Source organism: Polistes canadensis, unplaced genomic scaffold (genome assembly GCF_001313835.1).
Source record: "Polistes canadensis isolate GaletaPanama2010 unplaced genomic scaffold, ASM131383v1 scaffold_35, whole genome shotgun sequence".
Classification (NCBI taxonomy): Eukaryota; Metazoa; Arthropoda; class Insecta; order Hymenoptera; family Vespidae; genus Polistes; species Polistes canadensis.
The window spans coordinates 315,086-334,752 of record NW_014569582.1 but is presented as its reverse complement, the minus strand read 5'-3'; the positions used below and the strand labels follow the sequence as shown (position 1 = coordinate 334,752).

General features: G+C 30.1%; 1 protein-coding gene across 8 annotated transcripts in view; it reads right to left on the bottom strand.

Annotated features, from left to right (window-relative positions):
• LOC106784441 (teneurin-m) overlaps positions 1-19,667 on the bottom strand; it is a 299,650-nt gene that overhangs the window by 11,077 nt on the left and 268,906 nt on the right. For 5 of the 8 annotated variants that reach the window (XM_014743974.1, XM_014743976.1, XM_014743975.1 and 2 more), the window contains 9 exons: positions 13,284-13,368; positions 8,211-8,374; positions 7,737-7,910; positions 5,106-5,441; positions 4,102-4,391; positions 3,298-3,544; positions 2,495-2,869; positions 1,961-2,296; positions 1,219-1,426 (listed from right to left, as the gene is read on the bottom strand). In XM_014743974.1, the coding sequence (XP_014599460.1) occupies positions 1,219-1,426; positions 1,961-2,296; positions 2,495-2,869; positions 3,298-3,544; positions 4,102-4,391; positions 5,106-5,441; positions 7,737-7,910; positions 8,211-8,374; positions 13,284-13,368 (2,215 nt within the window). The remainder of the gene's footprint in view (positions 1-1,218; positions 1,427-1,960; positions 2,297-2,494; positions 2,870-3,297; positions 3,545-4,101; positions 4,392-5,105; positions 5,442-7,736; positions 7,911-8,210; positions 8,375-13,283; positions 13,369-19,667) is intronic. The other 3 variants (XM_014743977.1, XM_014743978.1, XM_014743972.1) reach the window with 2 other exon arrangements.

Genomic DNA, 19,667 nt, shown 5'->3' with positions numbered 1-19,667 from the left:
ATATAATTTATATAGTTATATTATTATATATTTGATATTATATAGTTATAATATCAAACAATGTGTGTTAATTTATCGATAAAAATTTGATCATATAATTTGTGTATTCTATGCAAACAAAAAAACTTAGAAAAATAATAAATTTTCAATTGAACACAAATATCATTTAATAATTAATTTATTATATACATATATTTTTGTGTCTGTGTGAACACTTTAACCAATTATAATTCTAACCACGAGAGATTATATATGTTAGGATTAAAAAAAAAATAAATAATTTATCGATAATAAAAAAATTAACGAATCGCTCTCGATATAGGAAGAGAAAGAAAGAAAATAGTAATCAAAAAGAGATACAAGAAAATAAAGATTAATATTATAGAAAGAGAACGAGATTTCGGTAGGGAATAAGAATTAGAAAGAGATAGGTTGTAGAGGTTATATGGTGGTATTGGTGCAGGTCACACGCTCGCGCACACGTACGTACAAAACATATGTATAAAACTGTTGGGATGTGATTTCACACGGGTCACAACAACGCAGAGTATATATCATATCTATGTATAAGTCATTTCGTGTCTGTATTGTTTAAACAGGTATATTATAATACACACACACATGTATTTTAAATACGTAGTATACATATACATAATATAATATATATATATATATATATATATATGTACACACACATATAAAACACATACATATGTATATTTATAAGATACACGTGTCAACAACGGTCGTGTCGTGAACGTTTCCTTAATGAGATATAAATAGACGTAAAAAAACTGCACGCAACATCGAGTATCAGGACGGACAAATTTTAATACGGCGAACGTGTAATAAGATATCGATTATAATATTTTTTATATTATTTGAAAATCCTTTTTTTTTTTTCTTTTAAATATAAATAATCGCGATTGGGGGGTTAGGGGGGTAAAAAAATTAGTTAAAATAAACAAAAAAAAATAATTAATGGGTAGACGAGAGTTGACGTAAAACGGACAAGGACGACGACGACGATCACGTACGGTCACGATCGGGTGAACGATTAGTATAATATATATATATATATATATAGATATATATATAATTATATATATACGTATATATATATATATATAGAAAAATAATATATGTAATATATATTTATTTAAACATTGATGTTGGACAAAACGGAAAAAAAAGAAAAAAGAATATAAAAACACTCACCTCTCGTTGAATGTTTCTTGACGTGCGTAATTTTGTAAACTGCCCTCGTCTATCAGAAATTTCATCCTTTCGAAGAAGGATGCAGTTACTGCCGGTGGTTGCTTTCGTAGAAGTATATCGATCGGTTGCGGTGCCGACACGCAAAGCTGACTACTTCGGCATAGATGATTTGAACAGCACTCCGGATCGGCACAATCAATGAGACCGTCTAAAATATTATTAATCATTTTTTTTTGTTTATTTCTCTCTCTCTCTCTCTCTCTCTCTCTCTTATATTTTAAAATTGATTAGAATTTATTAGATATTATTAATCAATGAATTAACGTATACAGGTATATATTATAACACGGTAGATAGGTTCCTAGAAAATTATTTCAATGTAATTTATATATTAAATTTAAACAATTTCTAGGAAATTACATAAATAGTCTTTAATTCCTATTGTAAATTGTATCGTTTTAAAAGTCATTAACATATTTTCACAAACACGATTGAAAAAATATTCTTAAGTAAACCACCGTGTTATAAGTAACTTTAACATTTTTTTTCTAAAATTGTGAGTTTGTAAAAAAGAAAATAAAGAATCCTATTAAAATTGGTAATAAATTTGACATAAAAAAAATTGTATGCGTTAAAAGAAGGTTTGGAAAGTACCGGTAAAAATAAAAAAGAAAAATAATTTAAAAAGAATCTCGTTAAAAAAATGTAACTATATGAATAATAATAGAACTAATTGTAATACCTTTGTCATTGTCTCGTCCGTCGTTACAATTTTGTTCAAGAGGAACACTGCAATCCTTGCCATCCCAACCATCGTAACAACGGCACTCCCATTGACCATAATAGGTGACCCTGCACTGTCCATGACTTGAACAGGCATTTGGACACGCTTCCATCGTACAATGTATACCGTTCCAACCAGTTACGCATAAGCACGTGCCATTTTTGCACTGTCCGTGTTCGTTGCATCGTGGATCGCATTGTTTCAAATTGCAAAGTTCACCTGACCAACCGGGTAAACAATCGCAGGCGTTGTCTACGCAATGGCCATGAGGACCGCAATCCAAATCGCACAATTCTGAGAAATTTCAATGACGAAATTATTTATTATAATCAATTTTAAGCTCAATTATTAGGATGAAACAATAATTGTATAATGGATTGTTTTTGTATAATTTATTTTGGAAAATATGCATATTAACTCTCTAATATTTTTTCAAACATACACTCACACACACCCACATATAATGAATTATTTAAAGTGAATAAAGTTTACCTTTAGAACAATCATCACCAGACCACATAGGCTCGCATAAACAAGTTTGAGTTTCTAAATCGAAGTTTCCATGGCCGCTACAATCTGGTAGACACTGTAAGGCTTCCTTATCCATCTGGCTACAATCTGCACCCTTCCATCCCTTCTTACAAATACACGTTCCCTCGGCGCAGAAACCATGACCCGAGCACGTCGGATGTGGACAATCCACCTCCTCGCAGAACTTCCCTTTGTAACCGCGAACGCAATTGCATTTTCCGTTGGTGCAATGTCCGTGACCGTTGCAATCTGGTACCTCGCATTCGTCGTGCCTAAGGGAACACTCTTTCCCTTTCCAACCAGGATTACATTGACACTCGCCGTTTATATATTCACCTAAAATCGAACAAACGCATATATCAAATATTTATTTGTCTAGTTATGATATTAAGCTAAAGCAAAAGTTTGTACGTTCATTGTGTTGAAATTTTCAATTGAAAGTTGCATAATGTATTGTTTTTGTAAACAATTTATTTTGGAAATATTAATTAGAAAACAAAAACGCACGAACACTTTTGTTTCATTCTAATATAACATTAATAATATCAGTAACATTAGTACATTAATAATATAATAATATTTAAAAGAGAACAAAAATAATATGATTTAATTTGAAACCACCAACAAGTGGTGTTATTGTTATAAAACAAAATAATTTATAGGGAAAAACTATTCTAGTATAATTTGAGAATTAATATATTATTCAATACATATTTTATGATTAAATAAATAATTAATAAATAATATGATTGAAAATAATTTACCTCGTTGACTGCAAAGAACTGGACAAACGCTTTCACTGCAATCCTCACCACCGAAACCAGGATTACATTGGCAATGACCAAGAAGACATTCCCCTTTCCCGCTGCAGCCATTAGGACAATTATGCGTCATGTCTTCGGCTATCACAGCAGTGAAGGAAACTTCTTGTGGGTCGCCATCGTCGTTGTACAATGAAAGAAACCAGTGACCGGGTTCCATGTAATGAGTCACTTCTTTCTTTATTGACGGCTATAGAAAATATATTATATAAATGTCACTCTCATATGATTACTTTATAGATAAGTTTTTAATTATACAAATTGTTTATGCTCTCATTTATTAAATAAGTCAATATAAGTTTTTTAATTGACTTATTGACCAAACAAAAAGTTTGTACAAATATTAGGGCGAACCAAAAGTTTGTGCATAATTTTAGTTTATATTAATATTTTCAAAATAAATATTACAAAACAATAAACACACGAGTATTAGGTTCACCCTAATAACAAAAACAATTTAATTTCTTAAATTCTTGTTCGGCTTGGGGAAACAAACAAAAAATAATAAATAAGATGTAAAACAAAAAGGGAGAATTACGAGATGTTATTTTGCGTGTTCTTTAAGAATGAAATAAAATACGTAAGAGTCGTAAAAATTCGAGAAAGAAATAAACTTTAAAGAAAGAAAGAGAGAGAGGGTTAGAAGGATAAGATAAATAAATCATGTAAAAAGAAGTAGAAGAAGAAGAAGAAGAAGAGAAAAAAGAAATAAGAAACAAAAAAAGCAAACTGGGTATCAGAACATACAATAACACTAACATGGGACGCCCTGGTGGTCCGAGCTTTGAATCCACTTAGTACTTCAAGTAGGTCGTATTGCGTGTGCGTTGGTAGTGCATTTCTTCTTGCATATACACCAATACTCGCACCACGTGGTATGTTATAGTCAAAACGAACGTAGGCTGCCTCCGATTGATAAAATTGCATATTCCAGTAGCTGTACGGTTGAATTTCTTTGCTAAGCTTTTGACCAAGCCCAACTTGTGCAAAAGTAGTACCATCTGGTGGGAACGACCTTGCCGGAAAAGTTCTTGCACCTGTTAATTAGTAATGAGAAAAAAAAAGGAAAGTGTTGTCAGTAAAATTGCATTGTGAAATTTTTCATTGATTTTTCAATATTTTTGTATCCAAAAAAATTGCATTGGAATAAAATAATAATAATAATAAAAAAAGGAAACAAACAGCTCAGGCGTTCGATGCTATGCGAATTTAGCAATGGAACTCGTGTCTCGTTCTTATTTCATTTTTTTATTCATTTCTAATCGTTTGCCATTGTTGAATCGTTGTAAATGTTTGACACATTTTTCAAAACCTATAAAATGATTTGTACTATTTTCTTACGTTATAATATAAAGAACACTGAAATCACACAGATCACACGATGCAGTTTAAAAAAAACAGGTAATTTTTATAAATATTCAACTACGTATCTACTATGGAGAAAAAAAAAAGAAAAACAAACCCATAACCATACAACCATGTAATAATAAAAAAAGCACGTCAATAGTTAACATTTAAATTAACATTTGTGCTTGAAACAAATATACTTGTTGTGTTACTATATTACTACGTGTTTAGGGTAAGCAAAAACAAGCTAGAGCACATTAGCGATAGAAAAGATAAGAATTGAAAAATACAGCGTAAAGAAAAGATAAAAAGATAAAAAGAGATAGATAGATAGATAGATAGATAGATAGATAGAGAAAGAAAAGGAAATAAAAAAGAAAGGAAGAAAGTAAACGGGGCCTCACCTTCTAGAATTAATATAATAGGCTCTGGGGGTAGTGTAGTGGTTGTAGAACACGTGACAACATCGGTGCTAGTTGTTTCCGGTTCAGAAGTTGAGGAGGACTCGCTCGTAGATTCCGTGTCCTCCTCGGTATAATAATCTTCAAAATTTATTGTCGTACTATTCACAGTTGTTTCATCAAAATGTCTCGTCAAATTGTCAATCCTATTTTTATTCATTTCCACCCGATCATTTTTAATTTCATTATCATTACTATATGGAACATCGATTGAACTTGAATTATCCATTTCACGTTGATCGAAATCCTGCTCGAAGATGAGATTAGTATCGTCTATGGCTGAAAAATTGTCCCATTCGTCAGACGATGAGTCCATGCATGGACAAGAACATTCGCATTCCCCGCCACCCCAAATTGGTGGTGGAGGTGATGTTGGCGGTTGTGGTGGGGGTGGTAAATGAACAATGTTGATAGGTTCGACAACGTTAACGACATTTTCCAATATTTTATTATTATTATTATTATCAGTTTGCGAGTTGCTTGATGATGATGATGATGATGATTTTTTAACTTGTTTAACATTTGCCGAATGATTTTCAGGCTCGATTTCCATTGGCACGGAAACCGAAAGCACGTAGAGAGGTTGAGAAGCACCCGATGATGAGTCTCCGTTTGCGATGGTCACGTTTACGAGTACTCGATGGGTCGATGATGTTGACGATGATGATGATGATGATGATGATGATGATGATGATGAACGGTGATCGCGTTCAACCGGTACTTCGATTATCTGCACGTGCTGAACTATCGGAAGCTTTGTGTTCGAATTGAAAGCATTGTTCGACGAATCATGCAACTTTTCATGCATATTATTATTGTTATATTCTTTATTATTGACACCTTCATTGACCTGTTGTTCTTTAGGTTTCTCATGTTCCTTCATTTCGGATGATTCCTCTTTGTAAAATTGTTCCTCAAATTTTCGCAAAAATTCTTCGTCGCTGCCCTCCCGCATGACTATTTGTAGATCATCCTTCTGACGATCCAATCGATTATGATCTTTACTCAATGTTCTTACCTCGTTGTTGAGTATGTCATCAGTTGTTCTATCAGCGTTGTCGATAGATTTGTATATAGTTTTTGTATTTTTAATGTTACCATCTGTTTTAGAATTTAAATTTAATTTCACAATCTCAACCTCGTCTTGTCCGTACGTATAAATCGGTATCGGATAATCGCGTTGAAGTTCTTCAGATTTTTCTTTGATCGGTTCAACTGGACTTTCGATAAATTCGGATGAAGAGGATGACGATGACGATGACGATGACGATGACGAAAAATCCTCGCGAGACAATTCTCGTGTCTCTTTAACAACGCTGGAAACGTCAGTATGTTGTTCTTCTTTTTTTTGATTATTATTATTATCATCAGACTCGTTAAAATTATTTTTATCCATTTTCATAAACAACGAATAAGGTTTGAATACAATCGAATTATTCTCACGTTCGTTAGTTCGATCGATTAGAGTGATCTCATTTTTTGTATTTTCTTCTGTTACTTTTCCTACTTCTTCTTCTTCTTCTTCTTCTTCTTCTTCTTTAATAGTAGTAGTACTCGTCTCGTTCCAATTAAAATCGTTGGCTCGAATCGAGGACGTTTCTGTGCCGTTCTCGTTTTCTTCTTCTATATCTATGATACTACTAGGAGTAATAGTAGTAGTAGTAGATAACTCTAGAGAAGCACTACTACTATTTTCAACACCTACGTATTCTTCAAGATCGTTGCCCATATCCGTGCTAAAGCTATTTACTTTAGACGATCGATTTCCTGGGGTAGCAACGGTGTCAGAAAGTATAGTACTACTGCCAATACTTGAATCTACCTTACCCGTAAGCATTAAAGTACTATTTTCTAACATTACAGATACCATATTATCATCCAACAAATTTTCAACGTTCATTGATATTACTTTTTCATCAATTATTGGTGGAACTTGTAGAAAATCTTCATTTTTATTTTCAATACTCGAATTGTTCTCATTGTAAAGTGTTTCATCATTCGTCGTATGCGAAATTGAATAAGATTTTTCATCGTTAAAATCTTTACTTTCGATTTGCGAGAAAGTAGATTTTTCGGATGAAGTGGAAGAAGAATAATGATAAGAGTTAGAATCGTTAGACACCATAGATTTAGCAGTTACTAATTCGATATCAACATTTGTGGTATCGTATTGCGAATAGTTAGCAGCGATATTGGATGATGACAAGTCAGTTACAACAACGATAGGCATTGTTCCTTCAGGAATCTCAGTTGTGTACAATGTATTTTCAATAATTCCCAAATGATCGTTTGATGTTTCACTTGGGTTAGATAATTTCGTATAATCCGTGTCATGCACAACCTTACCCTGATTATTATTTTCATGCAATATATTGGTGAATGATGTGGTTGTGGTAGATGCTACCCTGGATTCTTCCGATTTTATTAAATTGGAAGAATTTAAAGGGTCAGCAATTGAGGAAGACGTGTCGGAGGATAACAAACTACTTCTTGCATGCTGATTTAATTGGACGTCTCTACGTTTACGTGAATACACAAAACTATTTAATAGAAAAGACCAGGAATCGGTATTACCTCCTGGTGATGTTTGTTGTCTCGTTCTACCACTACCGGATTGTGATGACGTCGATGTTGTAGACGTTGATGTTTTGTTTGACTCGCTCGTTACTGATTTAGCATTTATGTTGTCACCGATTAACACTGTGCACGGTTTTGCTCCTTGATACGGACAGGTTACTAAATGCGAGGCTGTAAATTATATTTAAATCGATGTAATTAGTTTTCATTTTAATTGTTATCTTATTTTTTTTTGCATTGATCATGATTACAAAATCACGATTTACTTAGGTGAATTAATGAGAAATATTGTATATACAATATGCATCATAATTTTATTTCTTTTTCTTTTTTTTTTTTTTTTCTTTTACCATTGTTCTCTTATCCAATTTTGTTTTTTTTTTAGATGAACAATAGAAAGTTAAATCAAAAAAGAAAAAAAGTTTTAAACGTTGATTAGAATAAAATAATATATCCTATTATGAAACAAACCTGCGACATATGTTAGGGCTGCTATCAGGCAAAGGGCGAGCGTAATTACAACTATGGCAATTAGTTTCCAGCTACACCAATCGATTCCCTTGCGGAAATGGCATCGAATGCTTTGTCTCCTCATCGGGATCATCGATGGGGCGTGACCGTAAGGTAAAGGTACTCTGTAATCAAAGAATTAGAGTTTATTTTTTTTCTTTTTTTCAATTGTAAAACACAAATTTACGATTTTTTTTTTATATTTTCCATTTAAATTTAAGTATTTTGCATTTAAAGATATTATAAACTCTTTATATTATACTTCGTAGTATATGTTTCTTCACGCGAAAATATCATTGATTAATAATTAATTTTAATTTATTTAAAAAGAGATACACACAAATATTTTTCATTATTATTTTACATTTTTCGTCGATTAAATTATTTTCCATGAATGATATTTACTTGATTAATATTTTGCGCCTTAGAAGAGGCAACCCTTTATACTTTGTTGTATACGTATCTTTATATAACAGCACTATATTTAATAGTATATTATTTTATCATATTTATAAGTAAATTATTTTTTCAGATAATAATAATAATTATACTCTTTTACTAAATAATGATTTTGACATTTTTAAAAATATCTATTTAAACAAAAAAAATAGCAATAAATTACCTCAAACACACTCCTGAATTCATACATTGTAATACTTTTCTAAAGTAATAATCAAAAAAATAGACTTTTATATTATAAAAAAAAAAGAACAAAGAATATTTACTCAATTAAAAAAAGAACAAATTTTCTTACAAACTGCCAATATCGAACTATAAACTTCGTAACTTTAACTTTATTTTATATATAAAGTAATTCGATCAATTATTATTACTTCTATCAGTTAGATGCTCGTAAATATAAAAAACAAGGATGGATGGTACACGAGTTCTGACGTTTTGCGTTTACTGGAAACTTTTTCGAGGTTCTTCCCTCTCTTTCTCTCTTTCTTCCACATACACACATACATAAATACAAACATATACATATATAACCACAAATTCATCCAGAAATATACATACATACAGAATAGATTCAAACATTCATATACCAAAATAAAAACTCTCATCAAGTACACACACACACACACACACACACACACATATACGTGTATTCTCTCTCTCTCTCTCTTTGCCAACAAACTCTGCATTACGAAATTGCGCAGTTTCACGATAGACTCGACTTAATTGGTGGAATACCGTATTATTAACATTGAGTACGTTCTCCAAATATATTTCCATCTAAGTACTTGTAATGATGCTTTAGAAATGAAAGAGCAACATAAATTAAAGACATACAGAACTAGGAAGAGGGACAAGGATATCAAAGAGGAGGGGGGATAAGGAGGGGGGTTTAGAAAATAGAAGAAAGGAGAATAAACGGAACGAAAGGGAGGAGGAAGAATTTAGAGAAAGAGAGAGAAAGAAAAATATGAGCCGTTTATTTTGAAAGTGGCTTAAGTCCATTTATACTTAAATTGAGATATTTAAGGTTTTGTGTTTCAACGCAATTAAAAATATACGTACAGAATACCAATGAGTTATGCTGCTTAAGTGTATCTAAAGGTGTTAAATTTACAGTTCTTATTAAAATAATGGCAATTTTTAAGTAAATAATATGCGTTTTCTTACCAAGAATGGAGTTAGGCCACTTTCAAAATTAACAACCAGATTCGTTATCAAATTTGAAGGAACCGAAGTCCATTCAATGTAATTTAAGATGCTTCAAATTGAAAAAAAAAAACAATACTCATTTTATTTTACATATCTTTATAACAATTTTAAAAACATAAATTATGCGATTGAAAACATTTTTTACAAACATAAATTACAAAACAATTTTCTACTCATCTACATTTCGTGTATGTGAAAGGGATTTAAAGTAATCATGATGTTCCGGTGGTATATATCGTAGTAAGTCAATTATATCCTTAAATTTTGCGGTTGTAATTTGTCTGATATTTTTATACAGTGATGTCAATAGAATATTTTTCGAATTTTTTTAGTCTACCCTGACGTGGTAATAAATTCAGGACTTGAAAATTTTCCTTCTCATTCATTGATGTCATATAGAAAATTTAATACGGTTCATTTTTTGACAAAACGCATCGAACATATTTTAAACCAGTTTATTGGTTCTCCGTTAGAATTCTTTATTCTTTTAAAAATTGCGTCTTCTAATAATTTTGTTGATTTAAAATCTTCTTGTTTCATTTCATGTACTAATAAAGTTATTACCTTTCCGACACTTTTCGATAATATTGTAATAATCTCGGGTGACAAACAGTAAATTATTATTAACGCTTTTGTTATATTGCGTTTATAATATATTACTGAAGTAGCAGTAATTTAAATGTAAATGGACTTAGGCCACTTTCAAAATAAACGGCACAGTTATTCAACTAACTCTGAAAACTTATGTGTCCAGAATGACCGTATTTACTCGGAATATAAGTAATCTTAACCCTTCTTTGCATGATTTTTTCTTTTTTTTTAAAATAAATCAGGGTGATGTAATTAATGCTCTAGATTAAAGGAAAAATATTTTAAAAAATCCTAGTGCTATTTGTTGACAACTGCGTTTTGTTGTACGCAATAGTCGCTTAAATAGTTGCCAGCAACAACAAATAAACAGTACAAGGGCTTTGAGTACCTTTTTTTGTTGACTAAATATTATGATTGAAATTTCCATCATCATGCGAAGAAGGGTTAAATGCTTTATTGATAGATAATTTGAAGTTGTAGATGTAACCATGCGTAATCGAAAATAATTGACAAATGGAGTTAGGCCACTTTCAAAATAAACGGCTCATATATAAACGAGATAGAAGGGACATGAGTGAATAAGTGAATAGGTGAAAAGATGGATAGGGGGTGGGAGGGGGTGGTGGGGAGGGGATTTGGAAAGTATCTAGTATTTCTCTCCTATTCGGTTCGTCTTAACTTAACGTTTTTTTTTCTTTTTCTTTTAAAAGGGTCGTATATTTTTATCTCTTAAGTGTAAGACACATTGTTACCACCAATATTCTTCCTCGTGTAACTCACAAATGGTTAATGAAAATATTTAAAGAGACAGGTGCACGGTTTCCCAGAGATTCGCGAAAAGGTAGTATAATATGTATTGTAGTAGTACTTCGTTTGTTTTGTTTCCAAACGTTATATAATGGAAAACTAAGAAAAGCGAAGGGTGTAGTATAGGAAACAACAACCTTTACCCCTTATCTTCTTCTTCTTCTTCTTCTTTGAGAACGTTACTGTACTTTCTTAACTATACCACCATCCGTTACACCATTTTCTTCTCTGTTCCTTTTTCATTGTTTTTTCTTTTATTTCTTGTTTTGTATTTATTTCTGTTTGTGTGTGTTTTTGTTTTTTTTTTCATTTTTTTGGTTAACCAGAATTGGTCTTTTTACCTCTCGAAGATGGGAAACATTTAATTTATTTAGAAATAAATTATCGAGTAAGTTTTTTTCACGTTTGTTATTTGGTAAAAATTTATCTCGTTATTTCGAGAAAAAAGAAAGTATTTTAAATAAAAGAAAGCGTGGGAAAAAAGGTAAATAGAAATAAATAATACTCGATCGATCATTTTTTTTCTCTATTCTTTTTCTGTTTTTTTTTTTTATTCCATCGCGTCAAAGTTTATCTTTCTGTCTTGAAAAAGGAAAAAAAAAATAAGAGAAGGAAATACCACAGGAAGAAATTATTGTTCAACCCTTTCTTACTCACATATATATATATATACAATATATGTATATATTTCACTGTATCAATAATTTAGTTATTTGATCACGATAAAGAATAAGAAAAATATGAGATTGTCATGGGAATAGAAAATTTTATGTATTGTTTAGTCATAAAAATATACGTGTCCAAGAGAAGTAAAAAAGAAAAAAAAAGGGAAAAAAAATAGAAAAATAAGAAGCAAGAAAATAACAAAAGGCGGATCGATCATTCCTATCATTCGTTAAAATCGACAGCAATACCTCAGGGAGGTATTTCTATTTTTTCTTTTCCCTTTTTTCCCTTCTCTTCTTCTTCTTCTTCTTCTTTTCATAACCGACGAATAATATAATAGCTCGTTTGATTCGTTTTTATATGCACGATTATCTATTTTAAGTTTATAAACTTCGGGATTATTTTTGTAGAAAAAATATTTCGTTACAGTCATCCATCTAATTCAAGGATCCGTGGCGAACGTGTGTAAAAGGACATCCGTAAGGATCCGTTTTGATTTTTCACGGCTAAGAAAGTTGTTCTTCACCTTTTCCCCATTTTACTTTACCTTACCTTTCCTTTTATTTTCTTTCTTACTTTTTCTCACATCCTTTTTTATTTTTCAAATAACACGACATACGACAACGGACTACGAGAGATGTGAATTTTCGTTCAAACATCGAATCATTGTGCCTGTTTCTCGTTTGAATGGATGATTCACGACACTGTCAAATCTTGCTTCTGTACGAAGAAGGGGGGAAAAGAAAAGGAAAAATATATATATACGTATACACATATATATATATATATATATGAGAAGAAACCAATGATACTTCGTATCGTTACGGTTGATTCGTTTCGATCGTCCTTAATCTTGGCACGCTTTTACAATTTTTTTCAGTTAACAATATTTTCTTGCTTCTACATTCCTCTTGAAATTTTTTTCTTTCTATCGTATTTCTCGTCATTTTTACATTTTATTTAACATTTTTAATATATTGAGTGTCGAGTTATATAAATAACTTTTGTATTTCTTTTTATATCATACGTTTATATTTTATTTTCATTAAATAATAAAATTGTATTAATATTGGCTACATTTTTTGGAAGTTAGTTATGATTTGATCTAATATATAATATATTAATGATTAGTATTCATTTTTTAATTATAAATTTGAATTAAAAATTATCCATTCAAATTATTGCATTTTGTTCATTAGATTTTATATACAATTATGATTAGAAATATTGAATTATTAATATTATTATTAAAGAATTGTTTGATTTATTATTTAAAAAAAAATAAGGATGAGTTTTTACCTGTCCATGTTGTTTTGCAGTTCGACTTTTATTGGACTATTCCCTGTCGATTGATTCTTATTGTTGTATTCATTCTTCGGTATCTCTGAAACAAACAAAAATAAATGATTGTTAATAAAATAATTAGTATGATAAACAAAAAGAAAAATAATAATACACACATTAATAAATATAGAATAATAATTTATCATTAATTATCATATACAGTATACCGAAACAAAACTGATTAGCATGGTTGAAAATGTTTAATATTTTGCGCCAGAAGATAGGCAACCCTTTATACTGCATTTAAAAAAAAGACATATATTTAATTTTCATACAATTTAATAAAAAAGTGAAGTTATCAATTGTTTCAATTGATAATTAATGATTGCTTAATCTAACAATTGTTAATAGAAAACTTTTGTTTGGTATTGTATATCGAGTATAAATTGTAAATAATTTCTAATGATTGATGTTGATCGTTAAGAGGATTTCTACAATGCTATTTGTTACCTTACTATTTTCTCTTTTAACCGGATAAATAAGTCTTTACGATGCCAGACGCACGACGTCTTTTCTTTCGTTCGAGAACATCGATGTGCACACGCGTAGAATGTAAGAGAAAGAGAGAGAGAGAAAGGGAAAGTGTATGTGTGCGTGTATGAGAGAGTTAAAGAAGCGGTCGTTGAATCGATAAGTACATGATTCACCGTGGTTTTGGTTTAAATTTCAAGGGACGACATCGTTGACAAAACCGCAGGGTGTTCAAAGAAAAAAAAAAGGGGCAAACAAAAAATAAAAAACGTTTGTATTTATTTACTGAGAAAATTGTAAGCAATGCAATGAGTGTGTTTGACACTAAAATACAATGTTTGATTTTATTCGAAGATTTTTATTTTATTCTCCATTAATTTGGTTTCAATTTTAATGAACAATAATGATTACAGGAAAAAAGAAACAATAAAAGTTTGTATTTAATTACTGAGAAAATTGTAAACAATGCAATGAGTGTGTTTGACAATAAAATACAATGTTTGATTTTATTCGAAGATGTTTATTTTATTCTCCATTAATGTGGTTTCAATTTTAATTAATAATAATGGTTACAGGATTGTAAGGTGATCAAAGAAAAAAAGGAACAATAAAAGTTTGTATTTAATTACTGAGAAAATTGTAAGCAATGCGATGAGTGTGTTTGACACTAAAATACAATGTTTTATTTTATTCGAAGATTTAGATTGCATCTTTCATTAATTGATTGATATTTTTGAATTTTTATCATCATTCCTGTGATGATAATATTTTACTGTCTACAATTTAACAATAATTTTAATTTTATAAATAATTTCTAAACAAAATATAATATACAAGTTCGATGGAAAATAAAATTGGAAAAGAAATTGTGTTTAAAAGGGGTTAAAGAATATTATGAGACGTCACTGTGCAAGAAATAGAAGAAAAAGGATAAGAATGCAGAAAAATGTCAGTGACACGAAGAAATTAAAATTCTGATCAGGCTTCTCTCTCTCTCTCCCTCTCTTTTGATTTCTTTTTAAGGCGTATAATCGCTTCTACGTTGATTTTTATTACCCATATATGTAGTTAAAGCTAGTTTACCAGTTTTATCGAGAAAAAGATTGAAAAAATATCAGAGTGCAAATAATATTCTTATATTCTAGTAAAAAATTTTGTTCCTTGAAAATATATCCAACAATATTTCTTATAATATAAAATAAAAAATTGTTGTTTCTCCTAAAGTCTCACATTTTCTTCAAAATTTAAACTAATATTTTAAAAAAGAAAATATATTTTATAAATATTATATAATATAATTTCAATATTATATACAATATTGTATTAACAATATACAATATTAATATTGAAACCTTTAGATATGGAAAATTTTACAATTTCGTATTCTGGAGATTGATAAATTCAAAATACAGATTTTGATTGAACTAACTTAATAGTATTTTGCAATAATTATTGCACGTGTTAAACAATGAGTTTACAATTTGGATAATAATTAAACCTTTTTTTTAAGTATTCTATATTTTTAACACAAGCCCTCTTTTTTTTCCAGTACGAAGTATCCTCCCCCCTTAAATTACTCGACGATGGATATATCTTCTTTCCAAGCACCCCTCTTTCTCTTTGTTCCCTATCACTCTTTCCTACTCTCCCCTTCTTCGAATGATTAATTACCTGCCGACTTCGTTAATACTCAAACGAAGTAACGGTCTCAAATTGATTACAGTTTAATGTTTCCCAGATTAACATACGGGCTTTCGCGTGGCTGCGAAACTGCATTTCACCTTTCATGATATTTTCACCCCACCTTTTTTTTATTTTCATAATTATTATGATTGTTTTACTATCAATTGAAACGATCTAAATTATTTGTATCGTCAAAAAATCAAATTTATCAACACTTTTGAAGGTTGCAATTTAATTTATGTTTTATTATATTTCTTATAATAATTAATGTAATGTAATTAATTAAAAATATTAAAATGATATTATTACAATATTCGCAATAAGGTTCGAAATTGTTATTTATCATTTTTGTTGCGAAAAAAAAAAGTAATATCTTTTTCAGCATTGAAAGTTGATGGACGTGTGTTTTTTAAATTTAAAGGCGTGGGAAGGTAAGGGCCCTTCTTCACGTATCCTGGCCCCCTGCCGCTAATTGTAGGTGTTAAGAAGCAGCACGCGGTACCTGAACGTTGTCTAGCGATTATGGCATTTAAGCAGATATCTCCTGATTATACCCATTTCCAACTAAAAACCGAAGATCTAACTCTTTCTTTCGACGTTTAAAGCTGCGCACGAAATCAAATTAAAGGGAACACACCCTTCCTCCTCCTCCTCCTCCTCCTCCACCTCCTGCTGGACAAAATAACGTGCCATTTATATTCACCATGATTTATAACCTAATTCGTGCTACCTGAGCGCACGATGGATTATTATTTCTAAAAGTTTGCTACAAAAATTTCTCGGCTTGGAAGTTACTAGACAACCGTGACTTTTTAATTATTACCTTTCAATGATTTGAAACGAATCTTCACACGCGTAAAATTCGAAGAATTTATTATGAAAAATATTTATTATGGTCAGATTACTTTATTAAATTTTATTGCTTTTTTTTTTTCATTAAAAATTGTTAGATAATCATAATTTTGTAATACCATTAAATGCAACGTTAATTTTGCAATATCAATACGAAAATAAAATAATAATAAATTAAAATATTATTTAAATAAGGATAAGTGTTATTGACTCCCATGGCATTTAATAATATTAATTACAATATTACAATGATTTAAAAAAAATGTTCACACGCGTGAAATTCTAAGAACTTGTTACGAAAAATAATTTGATAGTGATATATGTCTCAATTTATGTTCAGTAAGTATCAACTACAATGATTAGACGATTTATCGATAACTTACTGTCCAAAATACACACACACACACACACACATATTGAATACAAAATATAATAGGAAGACAGCAGCTTTATAAAGTATAGAAGAAAATCTTGAGAATAATAGTAATATCATCGAATCTAAAGTATACTAATGTATGTGGTATGAGAATAAAAGAGGTGTAGTCAACTGTAAACGAATAAAGATTTTTCAGTATTATATATAAAAGGTCATAAGCGTTGGACAGTATCATAACCTTGAGTCAATAAGTTTTAAGATCATAAATCAAGGTCTCGGTGAAACAGCTTTCGATGTTCTGTCATTTCTGTCTCCTCCTTGAGAAAGGACACCCCATTTAGGATCCAACACTAACTTATAATGCTTTCAGTTTACAGAGAGACATATACATACACATGTATATAAGAAAACGATAGATATAAACATTTTGTTGGAAAAATGAACATAACAAAAATTGAAAATCCTGGCGCCTGGAATATATCATATACACACATACACACACACTGTAAAGAATATATATATATATATTTTTTCTTTTTAAAATCTTTATTTTCCTCAGAAGACAGAAAAGAAATGAAGAGGAGAGTTCTTAACTGAAGAGAGAACCATCCCTCAGGTATCTACTTGTTGTACCTTTTCATGTTCAGTATGCGAGGGTAACGAACTCGTTTTCATTTTCCTTTTGTTAACTTTAAAATATATTCAAGGGAATATTTCATCGAGTTAAACCACCAATATGTGTGTACAAATCTATATTTTTGATTTTCTATTCTTTTCATTTTATTTTTTACCTTTTGTTATGTTCAATGTGTAAAAGTATTTTCGATTGGATTGACTTTTTCGAATACTTTCGAATGAATTAATTTTAGGACAATTTTTTAGGAATTGTGGTATGGGTTCACAAAATTGTGTGATTTATTAATAAATAATATTAATAAAAATAATAATAGAAATTAATATTAATTAAGATTAGATTAAAATGATTTAAATGTTATTGTTGTTTCTATTTTATGCGTGTGATTTTTTTTTTTTCACGAAAAATTATTCTATCGTTGATGACGAATCAAATGAAAAAAGTTGAATTGTTTTTAACGGATTAAATGAATAATGAAACAAAGTGAGACAGAGAGTAGGGAAGAAAGACAAAAAGAAAATAAAAGAGAGAAAAAGAAAGATAGTTAAAAGAAAAAAGAAAGAGAGAGTGTGTGTGTGTGTGAATGTGAAAGAGAGAGAGAGAGAATGAGATGGTAGTTGGTATCTCAACAAACAGGCAAGTTAGAAAAGTTTAGAAGAAAATCTCTAAGAGTTTTCAGGTACTTTCGAGGCCTTCCCGAAGGTCTTTAAGGGTCCTGCTTCGTCGATAAGATAGGAAGTAGACAAAAAAAAAGAGAAAAATAGAGAGAAAGTGTATGTGTGTGTTTGTATATGTAAAAGTAGAGAAAGAGAAGGAATAGTAAAGAATGCATTTGTTATTATACACTATGTTGTTCCCTTTCTTTCTCTTTCTCTTTTCATTTTTCGTCAAATATTCTTTAAACTTATTATTAATGAATAATTGTAGCACTGTGTGTGTTTTATTTTTATTATATTCCTAGTGGTCATTTTTTACTATGATATTTTGTGTATTATTTTATTCAAATTATGTTTTGCTTTTATTATTATATATATGTTTTATTTTTTATATTATTATTTTGTATTATATTACGTTTTTTATTTTTATTTTATATGTCATAATATGTTTTTTAATATATTATTATTATTTTATATTATACTACATATGTTTTATTTTATATTAATTACTTTATATTATGTTATTTTTGATAAATAAACGAACCTGCAATTAAAGCAAAATTCCATTCTAATGGGACTACTTACAATTAGCCCTCTTTTATGAAATTCCTTAATAAATTTAAATTTCAAAATTCAAAAATTTTCATTATCTTCCTTTTACTTTCTCCTTTATCTTATATTCAGTTTACTCTTCACCAGTTACAATCGATTACGATCTTTACCCTCGTCAAAGATGTCATCCACCCTCTCTTCCCCCTCCTTCTCGCCCTACATTTTCTCTCTCTTTCTTTCTTTCTTTCTTTCTTTTAACTTCATTAATTACTTACCCTATCGTAACCAGAATTGAAACAACATTAATTCAAGAATATTATCATATACTTATACCGCACAGTTATATTTCAAAGCTCACACTATCATTACCATTTTCAAATTCATGTTTTAAAAAAATTACTATTGGTTCGTTTTTCTTTTTTTTTCCATTTTTTTTCTCGATTTTCCATCGTCAAATATTAGACTCGCTTACTTTATCCTTCTTTATCTATACCATTTACTTCTTTTACTTTATCAACTGAAAAGTTAGTAGTCTTTAAATGTTTGACTTCTTTTGATCGGGGTTTGGGGGAGTGGGAGGGTGAGGGGGTGAGGTGGGGAGGGGAAAATCGAAGTTAACTTATAGAGATGTACTCATATATACTTTTCGTAAAGTCCGAGGAAAGGCCTGCCGAGATAGGAGTTACTTTTGATCTTTTAGTCTCCCCTCCCCCTTCCAACCCCAACCCACCAATCTTCTTTTCAAAAACCCCCTTCTTCTTTCATCTACCATCTTTTACTCATCCACCACCGAAACTTTATCGTAGACGGGACACGCGTTCGTTTACTCGGTGAAATACGAAAAACAACTTTTCTCGACTCGTTTTAAGTAGAGATTTTAAAAGGATTCCTATTCTTATTTGAATTCATTTAAACAACTCCGTTCTCCACACACTCACCTAAGATTCTTCACCCTCCCTTTTTTTTATTCTTATTTATTAACTAATTGTATAATTTTCACATATCATGTGGTTTAATATTTCTTTCAGATTTTAGTACAATTATTTAAATCTCAGGTGTACATCAGTTTGGTTTATAAAGTTGGGTTTGAAAGAACGTAATGAAAGATCAATTTG